The sequence below is a fragment of the Scyliorhinus canicula genome, chromosome 10, assembly GCF_902713615.1.
Source record: "Scyliorhinus canicula chromosome 10, sScyCan1.1, whole genome shotgun sequence".
In the NCBI taxonomy this organism is placed as follows: Eukaryota; Metazoa; Chordata; class Chondrichthyes; order Carcharhiniformes; family Scyliorhinidae; genus Scyliorhinus; species Scyliorhinus canicula.
Genome location: NC_052155.1, coordinates 47,568,982 through 47,584,129, shown reverse-complemented (window position 1 = coordinate 47,584,129; position 15,148 = coordinate 47,568,982). Strand labels below are relative to the sequence as shown.

The following is a 15,148-nucleotide window of genomic DNA, read 5'->3' as shown; positions in this document are numbered from 1 at the left end:
GGAATGGAGACAAGACCTCCAGATCGAGATTTGAAGTGAATGGATGCAGGACAGACGTTTCCAACTGGGGGACATAGTATACGTCGAAAACATTTGAGACGGTACCCGTGGATTCCAAGGACCATGATGAAACAGAGTGGACTGCTATCTTACACAATAAAAATCAAAAATGGACGGTGCAGAAATATCTGAACCACCCCAAGAAGAGAGATAGCGTCAGGATCAACCCCACCAGAAGAACTGTTTTCCAGTCCTGCCTGCCCAGCACAAGGAGGGCTGGGAACATCACTCTCTAGGGGCCCTGACGCTGAGTTGCATGCGGTGGAAGATTCAGGATCCGACATGGAGACTCAGGTATCCGTATCTTCGGATGGTAGCTGCGCCAGGGAACAGTCGCCGATAGTGCCTCCCAGACAATTGACGCAAAAACGAGATTCCTTGATATGCAACACGCCATCCGACCCAGCCTAACAACAGCTAGAGACTCAACCATGGGCAGAGAGAAGAAGACAGCCTCCTCCACTTCCCGCGACAGAGGGACATATGGACTTTGGGGGTGGTGGGAGGATGTTATAACCCCCACGAGACCCACAGGGATGACCTGATAAATCTCCCTGTGAAGCTCGTGGAATATGAGCTGCCCAGCTAAGGGGCGGAGGCCCATCATCAGGGCTCATTAATTCCCCAAGATAAAAGCCAGCCCAGGAGGGAACCAGCATCTCAGGATGGTCCTGGCTGGGACTTGGAGTGTTGCATAGTTTCTGTATTTCCTGACTAAGTAGGAATTAAGCTACTTTGAGTTACCTTTTTGGGGCTCCTCATTGACTACAATAATCAGTTGGGCTTGTACTTGGGCACTGTGATGTACTTATGTGTGCTCGAAGCTACATATATTCATACACAGAGCCCTGTTCTTTGCAAACAGAGAAAACATGCACCCACATTGGGCTGGATTCTCCGATTTTGTCCGGAGGATCCGTGGAGTTTTAGGTTGAAGAAATTGGCGAGGCCCGAGCACCAATCCTCAGACCGGTGAGGGGCTAGCAGCCACGCCACGTAAAACGCACGGCCTTTTCAATATAAATGGCTGGAGAATTGCCGGGACCGTGGCCGCGCATGCGCACTGCGACGACCTGCAGCAGTCGCGCCGTACAACATGGCGCTGGCCATGCGTGAACCTGACCTGTCAGATAGAGCCCCCCTGGACTCCCCTCGCCACCCCCCACCAGTTCCCCGCCTTTGCCGAATGCCCCCCCCCCCACCCCGCCCTCCCGGCCAGCAGTACAGCTCACGCCCGACTGAGGCGGCGCTAGACACAGTCTGCAGCCGCCACACCGTGTTCCTGACCGCTGAGACCACATGTGCCGCGCGCAGTCAGGAACGCGGCCCATCGGGGGCGGAGTATCGGGGGAGGGACTTCAGGTTAACGTCCTTTGGCCGTCCCAACGGTGTGTGGCATAACTCCTCAATGACGCCGCTTAGTAGGGGGCAGAGCATCCGAAAGAGGCCCCCCCCCCCCCCCCCCCGGATTTGGTCGTAAAACAGAATTCTCCGCCCGGTTGCCGATTACAAATTCGCCGTCAGCAAGCGGAGGATCCTATCCATTGTGTCTCTTTCAACAGAACAATGATCGATAGTCATTTTTTGGTTCACTCCGCAGAGTAATTCCTTGAACCTACCTGGTTTGAATTCAAATAAAGCTTGGCGGTTAACTGTCAATCATCAGTTAACTGGTGCATTCCCCACAGCAATGCTTCTGCCAATCAGACTCCACTCGCCAACCAATCAACACTGCCTTCTCGTGATGTATAAATTATTGTTGCCTTTACATTTGATATTCTTGCAAAATATCTGATGAGCGCAAGACAGAAAGCTAGCTCTTTTTTCAGCAATACTTCCAAAGTATTTATTTGTGACTGAATTCTGTGGCTGTCTGCTGCGCAAGGTATAGAACTAACAGGATGTTATGCACTTAGGGATATGGATGAAAAAACAATAACAAAGGAAGCCAGAACACTTGCAAAATTCTCTCATCAAAATATCATCCGTTACTACAGTTCCTGGATCGACACATCTTCATCACGGTAGGTTGAGTTCAACACCATTTAGTGACTGAATTTATTTTAATTTGGAAGTGATCAGAAGAAAAATCAGGAATGCTTTACATATCTTTCAATCCATATTTTAAACTATATCACCTGCTCAGCATGCAGACCCTACAATGAAAACACCAAATGCAAGGTTGGTGATTGTTTTGTTCAACCTCTTTGTTCTGTCTGTCAGGGTGATGAAGACCTTGAATGGTCTTCTGGCGAAAATGGAGGAGGAAATAAACTACTAATTCTCTCAGGAAGCAGATACTGTCTTGAGGCAGCTTTCCCACGTTTCCTCCTGTTTCTAAGACTATAAGTGATCGGGGTCTATCCTTGATTCCCTCCTATTTCTCGTTTGGTTGCTGCCCCTCATCAACCCTATTTGTTTTTACACAAAAGTTGATGACACCCAGTTCAACCTCAATTCCACCCCACTCCTCCACTGTTGCTTCTGATTTCATGATAATGCCATCACGAAGACGGCTTATTTCTACCTCCGTAACATCGCCTGATTTTTCCACTGTCTCAGCTTAACTGCATTTGAAATCCTCATTCATGTCTTTGTTAAACCTCTAGACATGATTATTCTTATGCAGTCCTGATGGGTCTCTCCTATTCTCCCCTCTATGAACTTGAGGTCACCCAAAATTCCACTGCTTCTGCCCCAATTTGCACAAGATCCTGATTCCCCCTTCGCTCCGGTGCTTGATGACCTGTGTTGGCTCCCGGTCAAGCAAAATCTCGCTTTTAACATTCTCATCTTAGTTTTCAAATCCCTCAACCATCTCTATCTCTGTAATCTTCTCCAGACCCACAACCCTCTGAGATATCTGTGCTCCACTAATTTTGGCCTCTAGTGCATCCCACTTCTAATTGCTCCGCCATTGACGCCTGCACCCTAAGTTGCCTCGGTACTAAGCTCTGGAATACTGTCCCTAAATCTCTCTCCATTTTTCCCTAGCTTTCTTCCTTTAAAACCCACTTCTTTTGCCAAGTTTTTATTTCCTTATGTGGATTGTTGTCAGACCATGTTTGGTATACAATGCTCCTGTGAAGTGCCTGGTTTTATTACTCTATAGATGCAATGTTGATAAAAAATATTGTTGGGTTTCAGCGATTTCAGTTAGCAGTTGGTATTTGTGAGGATCAATTGAAGCTCAATTGAAGCTCTCAAGATTGAAATTGATTGATTGATTATGGTGGGTAAGTGTAAAAAGAGATATGGATCAAAGATTAAAGGTGCAGATCAGTAATTATCTAATTTTAATCGGAAAGCTGAACAGACTCAAGGGGCTGAATCGCTTCACCTTTTCCAGTCTTCCTATTCTTCGTCCTCATTGGGCTGATAAGTGGCAAGTAACATTGCACCAGGTAATGACCATCTCCAACAAGAGCAAATCTAACAGTCTTCCCTCATCATTCTATGGCCTAATATCACTGAATTTCCACTATTACCATTGACCAGAAACAGAACTGGGCAAGTCATATACTGCGGCTAATGGAGCCGATCAGTGGTTGGGAATTCTGCAGTGAGTAACTCACCTCCTAACTTCCCAAAATCTGCCCACCACCTACAAGACATAAGTCTGGAGTGTGATTAAATACTCTTCATTTGCCTGGATAAGTGCAGCTCCAACAGCGCTCAAGAAAGCAGTTCATTACCAGCTTCTCAAGGGCAATGAGGGGTGGGCATCAGATTTTGACCAAGCCAACAATGCCCAAATCCCTTAAAATAATTAAAAAATAACCAAAACATTCTGCTCAGAGGTGAGAATGCTTGCAACTTGAGATGATTGACATATTTTTCTATGTCAATTTGAAGAGGAGTTCACCAGAAGAGTACATCCTGGAGTTTCGGCATGAAAATTCATCTTCATCAATGGAAGCTATTAAGACAATTTGAAACATTTTTATTTATTTTGGGGAAATCTGTAAATAAATGTCTCTCAGCACCAGGTTTGATTCTGGCTTTGAGTAACTGTCTTTGTGGAATTTGCACATTCTCCCAATGTCTGCGTGGGTTTCCTCCGTGTGCTTCAGTTTCCTCCCACAGTCAAAGATGTGCAAGTTAGGTAGATTGGCCATGATTAATGAGCACGATCAAAGGATAGGACAGCGGGTGGGCCTGGGTAGGGTGCTCTTTCGGAGGGCTGATGCAGACCCAATGTGCTGAATGGCCTCCTTCCAAAAGTTTTATCAAGTGTGGAAAATGGCTTTATGGACAGAATAAATCTCCCTATAAATTTCAGGGATCCATTTGAGGAAGGTAAAGGGATATGGAACTAATTGGATAGTTCTTTCAAAGAACAGCATATGATGGGCTGAATGGACTCCTTCTGAGCTGTAAAAGTATGTGGTTCTACAGGTAAAATCTGATTTTATATTGCGTTCATTTAGGGAGATGAAATATCTCTGCATTCAAATGGAGTTGTGCAAGAAGACACTGAAGGAGTGGTTAAAGAACATCGACATTAATGAAGTGGACAGGAATCGACTTAAAATAGTTTATCAGATCAGTAGTGGCTTGGTTTACATTCACAGTCAAAATTACATCCATCGGGATTTGAAGGTAGGAATTGCCCTAATTTGTAATGAGACAGCAAAAAGTACTCATAGTTAAATATGCTGCCTGCATGTAGTGGCCTGGCTCACACACAAAGACAGTGTGACAGACCTAAAAGCTTTACCCTGCAGAGGTCATCACCTTCACAAAAGAAACAAATTGGTGACAGGGTTCTTGATCTGATGTCCCTTCTCCAATGTTCTTGATCTGATATTCCTAATGTAATATCCTTGCTCTGCTGCTTCTGCTCTAATGTTCTTGATCTGACTATCCTGACCTGATACCCCGCACATTTATATTCCTGCTCTTTCCCAAAAGCCTGCCAATATCTTCTTTGCATCGGACGAAAAAATCAAGATTGGGGACTTTGGACTCATTACATCCTGGAAGAGAGAAGGGTCTGATCTGTTTAATCGGTCACCAGACACTGGAACCCGTTTATACATGGCACCGGAACAGGTTTGAGTACTTTGTGAATGTCTAATTGCCAGGAATTTTAGAAATGTGGGCTATTCTCGACATACAGAGAATCAAGATATTCAAAAGATGCCTCTTCAATATTTTGAATGTAGGATCTGGTTGTCATGCTCACACCATAGAACAGTACAGCACAGAACAGGCCCTTCAGCCCTCGATGTTGTGCCGAGCAATGATCACCCTACTCAAACCCACGTATCCACCCTATACCCGTAGCCCAACAACCCCCCCCCCCCAACCTTACTTTTTTAGGACACTACGGGCAATTTAGCATGGCCAATCCACCTAACCCGCACATCTTTGGACTGTGGGAGGAAACCGGAGCACCCGGAGGAAACCCACGCACACACGGGGAGGCCGTGCAGACTCCGAACCATGCTTAAGAGACTACTCAGAAATCCAGTGCAGAGTTTACATGGAGGTCTATGTAGGATAGCCCTGACACCAGCCCAATTTTGATCATCGCTACTTCAGGAATTCTCTGCAAAACGTTATAGCAGCGCCTGAATAGGTTCACACGGATATAATGTTGTACACCATATTGTTGCTGAACTCGTAATGCTTTGCACCAATTTTCTTGCTTGGATTATACCAAACAAAATATCCCGTCTTCTGTTTACCCAATATGGAGTTTACATTGTTTTCTGAGTGTCATATCCCACTTATGTAAGTTTATTTATATTTGTAGATTCAACGGGTATTTTTAATCGTTGGGGGATATGAGCATTGCTGGGAAGCAGGCATTTATTGTCCATCCTTAATTGCACTTGAGAAGATGGTGATGACCTGTTTTCTTGAACCACTGGGGTCAGGATGTTTGGAAGGGAATACTAGGATTTCAACCCAGAGACGATGAAGGAATGGTGCAATATATTTCCAAATCAGGATAGAGTGTGACTTGGAGGGGGACCTGCTTGTAATAATAATAATAACCTTTTATTGTCACAAGTATGAAGTTACTGTGAAAAGCCCCTAGTCGCCACATCCCAGCGTCTGTTTGGGTAAGCTGGTACGGGATGGTGTTTCCATGCATCTGTTGCCCTTGGTCTTCTAGATGAGAGAGGTTGCGTGTTTAGAAGATGATGTGAAAGTTGGTAAGTTGCTGCAATGTATCTTGTAGATGCACAGTTATCACTGGGACGGTGAGGACGGCCCTCCCTCCCAGGGCACCCAATTGATGGGTGCCTTGACGGTTCTTTTCTCCTGGTTTGGGGTCCTCTCCAAGCTAGGGTTAAAACAAATAGCCTTTCCTTTTTTGTATGAGTGGGAGTGGTGCATTGCCCTATATGGGATTGGATAGGTGCAGGCTTGGCGGGGTGTAGGCTTTGGGGTTGTATGGGAGGTCCTTGGGATATAACTTCCTGAATTTTTGGACAGTGCTGGGCCAGGCCAGGCCCGGCCTGGTGGCTGGTATCCTGTTGACCGCAACGATCAGGGGTGCTCTTTCTGGGGTCGACTGTGGGGAGGAAGTGGGTCCAGAGAGGCTGGGTTTGCCCCGCCCCCAACCCCCCCTCCGGCGCATGGAGATTTGGGGATGGGCTGAGTGCTGTGCTTAGTATACATCCTGTTTCTCCCCTGGGGTAGGTGTGATGCCCCAAAACTGGGTAGCCAACTCTTCTCCTTGTTGGGGAGAGGAGGGGTTTGGGATCGATACTGATTCGCCGATATCCGAATGATTAGTTCGGGTGGTTCTTTCTGTTTCTCTTCTGGGAGATCCTGAAGCTTGAGTCCTCCACTGGGTTCTCACTTTGCTTTTCCTCGGAGCTACCTGAATGTGAAGTTTAGCCTCCTCTTTTATGTAATACCAATCTGGCGTATGCTGAGACTGGTTGGGTATTGGTGTTCTGGCTGTTAAGGAGTGGGTCTAACTTAAGAGTTCTTTTTGCAACCGTGGTTGCCTTGTGTTGGCCTGGGCGTTCTTTCCCGGGGTTTTATTCCATTTCTTCTGTCTGGTTGAGCACAATGCTGGCTTTTCTCCTCGGTGGGTTCAGATGTTGGGGTGGGATAGGACCTGGTGCCAGGGAGGAGGCAAACCCTCTATCCCGGGGAACCCTATTGAGGGTGCAACTTGATAATTCCCTTCTTCCCGCAGCGGCCCCACCCCTCCCTCAAACAGGATTGGAATGATTATCCTTACTCATGTTTTGTGCTTTATAGTTTATCCTGTTGTTCCCCTAAGAGTGAGTTGTCTGCTTGTCGGTTGAGTGTCCTATTTCCTTTTTGTTGATAGATGCTTCACGAGTGCTGTGGTAAGTCAGGACCTGGGTTGGGTCCTGAGCTCTAGTCTTCTTTTGTAGGAGAGCCTGGGTCTGAGAATAACTTGGACTTGCTGCCAGTCCTCTCTTTATCATTTTGTCACAAATGATTGATATTGCGTCGGTTCTGTGTCTGGATGGGGGTTATGTTGCGTTGTGGATATATGTATTTACCCTTAGAACTGTGATTCTCGTAAATTTTCTTTTTTTTCTTTGTAGAGTTGGGTATGATGAATCTGCTCTTGGCTTCTGCAAGGGTGCAGTTGGGTCTGATATCAAAAGGAGATGGCAATGATGGGTCACTGATGTCTGTGGTGCTGCAGGAGACAGGAATTGTGTGTTGGTGTGGGAAATTTAATCTGATTTCTTAGAATTATGGTAGCCTTGTGCAGCATGGGAGAATCATGGAATTTACAGTACAGAAGGTTTACGGTCCATCAAGTGTGCATCTGCCCTCGGAAAGAGCACCCCACTTAAGCCCACGCTTCCACCTTATCCCCGTAACCCCATAACCCAGTAATCCCACCCAACCTTTTTGGACACTTGAGGGCAACTTATCATGGCCAATCTACCTAACCTGCACACCTTTGGACTGTGGGAGAAAACCATAGCACCCGGAGGAAACCCACGCAGACACGGGGAGAACGTGCAGACTCCCCACAGACAGTGACCCAAGCCGGGAATTGAACCTGGGGCCCTGGCACTGTGAAGCAACTGTGCTAACCACTGTGCTACCATGCTGCATCGTTCTGTCATGTCCGTATAATTTTATCCTGTTCCTCCTTCAGTTCTTGGTGGGATCATGAAAGCATACAGTTTCATCTAATGATTGTACCAAGCCAATTATGATATTCTTGTGCCCATATATGTTAAGCCATTTTTTCTCTTCTTCTTCTGTAAGGTATTCTTTTGTAACTTTCTAAAATGTAACGTCCTAATAAATGTACTTTAAAAAAAAACTCCAGCAAGTTAGTTAAACATGATTTTCCTTCAGACATTCATTCTGGTTTTCCTTACTCAATCTGCATTTGTTCACCCGACTATTCAGTATTTAAGTATTGTTTCTAAAAGATTCCCCACCACCCCAGTTAAACTGGCCATTGCTGTACTCATCTTTACACTTTTCTTGAACAAGTTTGTAACATTTACAATTCTCCAGTCCTCTGACCTCACCCCTGAGTCCAAGGAAATCTGAATAATGATGGCCAGTTCCTCTGCAATTTCCACTCTCACTTCTCTCAGTATTCTTGATAGCATCTCATCCCGTTGTGGTGTCTTATCAATTTTAAGTAAAACTTATCTAATACCTCCTCCTCATCAATGATAAACCCTCCTCGTGTCTGCTCTACCTCCTCTTTCAGCATACTCTGGGGAGCACTTTCTTCTTTGGTAAAGGCAGATACAAAGTATTAGTTTAATATCTCAATTATGTCCTTTGCCTCCATGCATTAATCCCCATTTTGTCCCGAATCAGCCCTACCCCTCCTTCTACCATGTTTTTACAATAAATATATCTATGGAAGACTGGAATTCTCTTTTATGTTGGCTGTCAGTCTCTTTTCATACTCCCTCTTTGCTCTCTTACTTGTTTCTTCACCTCCCCTCTGAGCCTGCTGTATTCAGCCTGGTTCTCAATTGAATTTTCTACATGACACCTGGTGTAAGTGCAGTATAAGGGTATTTAAGATGGAATGGGTTAATGTGGGACTGGATACAGTACCGCACACAGTTTGGCGTAAAGAGTCACATGGCCAGAATCTTGAGGACAGTCCGAGACCTGTGTGGAAGCCAACAGTGAGTTATTTCCTGGCTTGGACAATATTCTGTATATATGTACATAGTTTTATGTTACCAACAAACACTTAGGGCTGGATTCTTCCAGCCACAAGATCGCCACTGGCAGGATGCAGACCATGTAAAGGTCCATTGACATCGGGCGGGAATTTCCGGTTGCCGGGCAGGTGTGGCCGGAGAATCCTGCCCTTAATGTTGAACTCTACAAGACTCAGGACCTCTTTGTGAGGTAAACTGAACTGCATACAACATTTTTCAACAACAAGCACACTTTTTCATCTTCGTCTTAATTTCTATCTTTTCTGTCAAGAAACTCTAGATTTGTTGATCTCTTCATTTCCATACACTTGCCAAGTTATTTTTAACTCTCAATAGCACTCGCAAAGCACCCTGCTAGGAAATAGTCCCAATTCTACATAGGTGCAACCTATCTGGCCTGTGCAGGTCCCAACTCCCCCTGAGTTAGCCTCAAAGTCGCAAGAATCCAAAGCCCTTCCTCCTGCACCATCTTTCCAGCTATGCATTCATCTGCTTTATCCTCCTGTTTCTATACTTCCTTGTGTGTGGGTACTGGGAGTAACCAGCAGATTACTATTTTTGCAGTCCTGTTTGCTAATTTCTCCCCTAGCTCCCTATAACTGACTGCAGGACTACACCCCTCTTCTTGCCTATGTCTTTTGTACTAATGTGGACCACTGCTGGTTGTTCTCCTTTCCCCCTCAGGATGCCCTGTAGCAGATCAGTGACGTTCTTGACCCTGACATCAAGGAGGCAACGCACCATCCTGGCTTCAGAAATGTCTATCTATTCCCCTATCAAATCCACCATCACTAATTTTCTTATAATCCTTCTTGCACTTCTCTCTACAGCTAAGCCATCCATGGTGCATGGACTTGGCTCCAACTATTCTCCCCAGATGAACCATCATCCTCATCATCATTCAGAACTGATTGTAGAATGCACTCTGGGAACTCCTACCATTACCTGCCTGTTATACTTGACTGTCAGTTTGTCACCCATTCCCTCCCTCTCTGCATATTCTTAAGTTGTAAATTAGAGCATACATAAGTGTGCTTTCCATCTATCCCAAAACCTCACAGATGCATTGGCTGCTGCTCAAGTTCCAATAGTGGAACTCAAACCGTTGTAACTGATGACACTTTCTGCACCAATGGCTATCCCGGACATGAGAAGTGTCCTGAACTTACCACACAGCACAGGATGTGCACCCTGGTGGTTGGAGCAGCCCTGCCCTGTCCTTATTTATCTGTTAGTTAATAACTTTGCTACTGATAATAAATGTTACTACTGCTAACAAATGGTTACCAATACTAATAAGGTTTACTACTATTAATAAACCTTTTCAATACTAATAAACCGTAGGAATATTCATAACCTCCTACTCATACACCTTAATAGTAGTAATGAACCTTACTTATAAAAATAGAAAGACATGTCTCCAGATTCTGGCCTGTTCTCTCATATGGCCTTTGCTGTAAATCACTTGCAGTTTGGACCAGCCTGTGAACCACCTTAAGGACCCTCATGGGCCACCAGTACACCCGGATCACACATTTTGAACCACTGGACTAAACAATCTGATTTGTTAAAGCAATACGGAGAGCCAACCTGTCACAGGTTGCTGAGACACTTCCCATATGGTTGCAGGTGATATGACTGCTATGTACAGAGTAGTTTGTTTTGGACATATAGCAGGGAGTTCTCTGGACAGGTAAGCTGTGGGTTTTAGCTGGCTTACTGTGAGTGTACTTGGATGTTCCTATGTCTTGGCTCAACTAAATAAAGCATCACCACAGTGAGATGTTTCACTATGTCAAAGGTGCTATACAAATTCAGGTTTTTTGTGGTATGTTTTTTTAAAATTCTTTCCCGGGATGTGTGGGTATCGCTGACAAGTCCAGTATTTGTTGCCGATCCCTAATTGCCCTGGAACGCAATGGCTTGCAGAATATTTCAGAGGGAAGCTCAGGGTCAACCACATTCCTGTGGGTCAGGAATCAGGAGATTTCCTTCGCTACAGGAGATTAGTGAACCAGATGTGCTTTTATGATAACCAAAGTTGGTTTCATACTCAACAATACTGAGATTAGCTTTCAATTCAAGTTTTATTAGCTGAATTTAAATTCCACCAGCTACCATGGTGGGTTTTGAACCCATATCCCCAGAACATTAGCCTGGACATAGGGATTACAAAGCCAGCATGTAACACCACCTCCAAACCACCATCTCTCCTTGGTTGGACTTGGGTAAGGATTATCGAAGAGAGTGTGCACTCTGCACTGGGCAAGTAGCAACTCAACAAGTTTAGTTTTCTTTGTCACTTACCTTGGCGACTGTTAAACATGTTGGTGTGTTTCCCTTTCATGTCTGAAAGTCATCCCACTAAGTAATTAGTGCCTGATCCACACATTACCAACGTTGAAACTTGTTTTGCTTCTAAATTCGAGTGATGAAATATTAAAGAATGGAATCAACAGGCTGAGAATCTGCACTGGACTTTTTGTTTCCAATTTTTCATTTGTTGTGTTATATTTAATTCTAAAGTAGAATTTATTTTTGATTGTAGATGTCAGAAAAATACAACCACAAGGTGGATATCTATTCCTTGGGTCTTATATTATTTGAACTAATGTCACCTATCTTGAGATTAGGAACGAATCATGAGAAGCAGAAGGTAAGATTTAATCAATGATATGTGCTGAATAAGAGAGAAAATGCTTTCTGCTTCTTAATTTTCATTTTCTCCCTCAAGATGCTAAGAGATGGGTCTTGAGCAATCTCACCCAAGTGCACATTCTTTATCCGTGGTTGGCAGACTGTTTGCACGTCACCGACCTGAGTTTATATGCAGCCAACATGTACACAGTTTCTTGCAGGCCAGATACGCCAGTACAGATTGATTTTAGGTGTGACAGAATCATAGGGTCATGCAGCACAGTAAAGGCCCTTCGGCTAATCGCGTCTGTGCCGGCCAAAAACATTCTAATCCTATTTTCCTGCACTTGGCCCATAGCTTTGTAGATCAGAGGTCTCAGCGGGGAACCCACGGCCAAGGCCGCGTTTAGTCCCATTTTCTGCACTGAGGAGCTCTGTTCGCCAGAATTCCTCAATGCAGGGAGAGATTGAACACCATTTTTAAATGGCGTAACCAATCTCACGACAACCCCTCCAAGCCTCAACTCACCTGTAAGGGGGTCCTCAGACCCCCCCCCCCTGCACCCACACAGCACCTCTGGGCCCAATCCTCCTCGCACATATTGGCAAAGCAGGACTCGTATAGAGATTTGTCTCCTTTCAGTGTTGCCATGTTTCTTAGTGGTGCAGCAGGTGTGCTGGAGGTTGGGAAGGAGGAGCATGTGGTTACCGAGGAGGAGGAGGAGGACCAGAATTATGAGGCGGCGCAGGACCAGCAGGGGCTGGAGGACAATCCCAGGGAGGACATGGAGGACCAGCCAGAGTATCCTGGACAGACGGCAGCGGCGAGGGTCCGGCAAGCCCGGATGACCTGGGAGGCCTTCATACTCGCCCACTATACTTAGGACGTGGCCTGGCCCATCAACAATACCAATCCCAGCCCTCCACCCCCATTTCCCACCTTCCCAGGGTACGTGTTACATCCCTCCAGCGTGCTGGGACTATGTCGGCACCGTCAGCGGGTCACTGTTGAGGGCAGGGGGGTAATGATAACCTGCCGCTCCATCTATGCCAGTCTGATCCCTGCCTGTCTGCTGAGTACTCACTCACACCCGTCACCTGCACGCGGTGTGCCGGGCAGACAGCAGGTGGGGTGGGGGGGGGGGGGGGGGGGGGGTCAAATGCCTGGAGAGAAGGGCCAAGGATTCGTGGTTTGGTCCACATTGCGGAAGAAAGAGACAAGAAGCATCATACTGGTTCTGCTCAAATGCTTTTTTTTAGAAAATATTTTATTGACGCATTTAGAATTTTAACAATTTTAACCACCAGGTATAAAAAACTGTGGGGCCTCGTTAAATGGACCGATTAATGTTGAATAGTGTTGCCGACCTCACTACCACACTTAGAAATCTTTCCGGAGAATCGTGCCCTTTGTGTTTTGGACGCAAAATACCAAGGTTAAAATTATGTCACTGAGAAATAATAGATTTGTCTCCCTTGAGAATCGTGACAAAACGTTGAACTCACATCCTGCCAAGAATAATACTTTCTTTTCAACAGATATGGGCTGAGGCGAAAGTTTGTGATTTTCCCATGGAATTTACAAGAGAGTTTCCCGAAGAGGTAAGGTTATTGAACTGTAATTTTGAATTTACTGAACTAAGAACTGACTTTCATTTGATTACTTTTGACCCTTCTGGTTATTATTTTACAATTGTTCATGGTTTTGTAATGATTTTACTTGCTTTGGCATCTGTCCATCCCGACTGTGCCTAGGGTCTACATCATTTCTGTGTTAAATATCATCTCTTGTGGCTGTGGAGGCCGATTTGAGAGTACAAGTCCCTTTGTTACCTGGCACAGATGAAGTTAGAAGTGACAATATATTATAGAATCGTAGCATCCCTACAGTACAGAACAAAGAAAGGTGCAGCACAGGAACAGGCCCTTCGGCCCTCCAAGTCTGTGCCCTAACTTTAAAAAAAAAAAAGTTTGCCCGTATCCTTCTATTTCTTCCCTATTCATGCACTCATCCAAATACCTCTTAAATGTTGCTAATGTGCCTGCTTCCACCACATCCTCTGGCAGCATGTTCCAGGCACCCACCACTCTCTGTCTGATAAACCTATCCCGCCGCTGCACTCTGCATGACAAACATACCCACACATCTCGCTTAAACTTTCCCCTCTCACCTTGAACCTGTGCCCCATGTAATTGGCTTGGGAAAAGCCTCTTACTATCCACGCTGTCTATGCCTTTCATAATTTTGTAGAACTCTATCTGGTCTCCCCTCCACCTCCGTCTTTCCAGTGAAGAAAAAGAAGAGAAGAAGAAATCGCTTATTGTCACGAGTAGGCTTCAAATGAAGTTACTGTGAAGAGCCCCTAGTCGCCATATTCCGGCGCCTGTTCGGGGACAATCCTACAATCCTAGTTTATCAAACCTCTCCTCATCACCAACACCCTTGTGACCAGGCAACATCCTAGTGAACCTTATTTACACTCTCCAAAGCTTCCATTTCCTTCTGATAATGTGGTGACCAGAACGGCACGCAATGCTCCAAATGCTGCCTAACCAAGGTTTTATTTAGCTGCAACATGATTTCCCAACTCCTGTACTCAATGCCCTGGATGATGAAAACAAGCATGCCATATACCGTCTTAATCACCTTGAACATCTGTGTTGTCACTTTTTGGGAACTGTGGGCCTGCATGCTCAGGTCCCTCTGTATGTTAATATTCCTAAGGGTTTTGCCAGTTACAGTATAATTTATACCTAGATTTGATGCTCCAAAATGCATCACCTCGCATTTGTCCAGATTAAACTCCATCTGCCATTTCTGTGCCCAAGTCTCCAATCTATCCATAACCTGTTGTATCCTCTGACAATCCTCGGCACTATTAGCAACTCTGCCAATCTTTGTGTAATCTTCGTGTAATCGTGCAAAGACATTTCATGGCCCCTTTAAGCCCTCCTAATTCCACATTTAAGTTCCTTCCTACTTTCACTGTACTCCCAAGGGCTTTGTCAGTTTTTAGACGCCCAGACCTATCATATGCTTCATTTTTCCTTTTAAAGACGTTTTCAATTTCCCTCGTCATCCATGGTTCCCAAATCCTGCCATTTCTATCCTTCATTTTTGAGGGTACATGCCTGTCCTGCACTTCAATCAACTGGCCTTTAAAATCCTCCCAGGTGTCAGACGTGGATTTGCCCTCAAAAAGTCACCCCCAATCCACATTTCCTAGTTCCTGTCTACTTTGGATGTAATTGGCCCTCCCCCAATTAAGCACCCTCACCCGGGGGTCACT

The 15,148-nt window shown here is 45.3% G+C and overlaps 1 protein-coding gene across 1 annotated transcript in view; it reads left to right on the top strand.

The window, feature by feature from the left end:
• The window catches only part of LOC119972333 (interferon-induced, double-stranded RNA-activated protein kinase-like), a 40,581-nt gene that overhangs the window by 20,636 nt on the left and 4,797 nt on the right, over positions 1–15,148 (top strand). Inside the window, exons 6-10 of the mRNA XM_038808860.1 lie at positions 1,977–2,084; positions 4,491–4,662; positions 4,975–5,115; positions 11,770–11,877; positions 13,398–13,460. Coding sequence (XP_038664788.1) covers positions 1,977–2,084; positions 4,491–4,662; positions 4,975–5,115; positions 11,770–11,877; positions 13,398–13,460 — 592 coding nt within the window. The remainder of the gene's footprint in view (positions 1–1,976; positions 2,085–4,490; positions 4,663–4,974; positions 5,116–11,769; positions 11,878–13,397; positions 13,461–15,148) is intronic.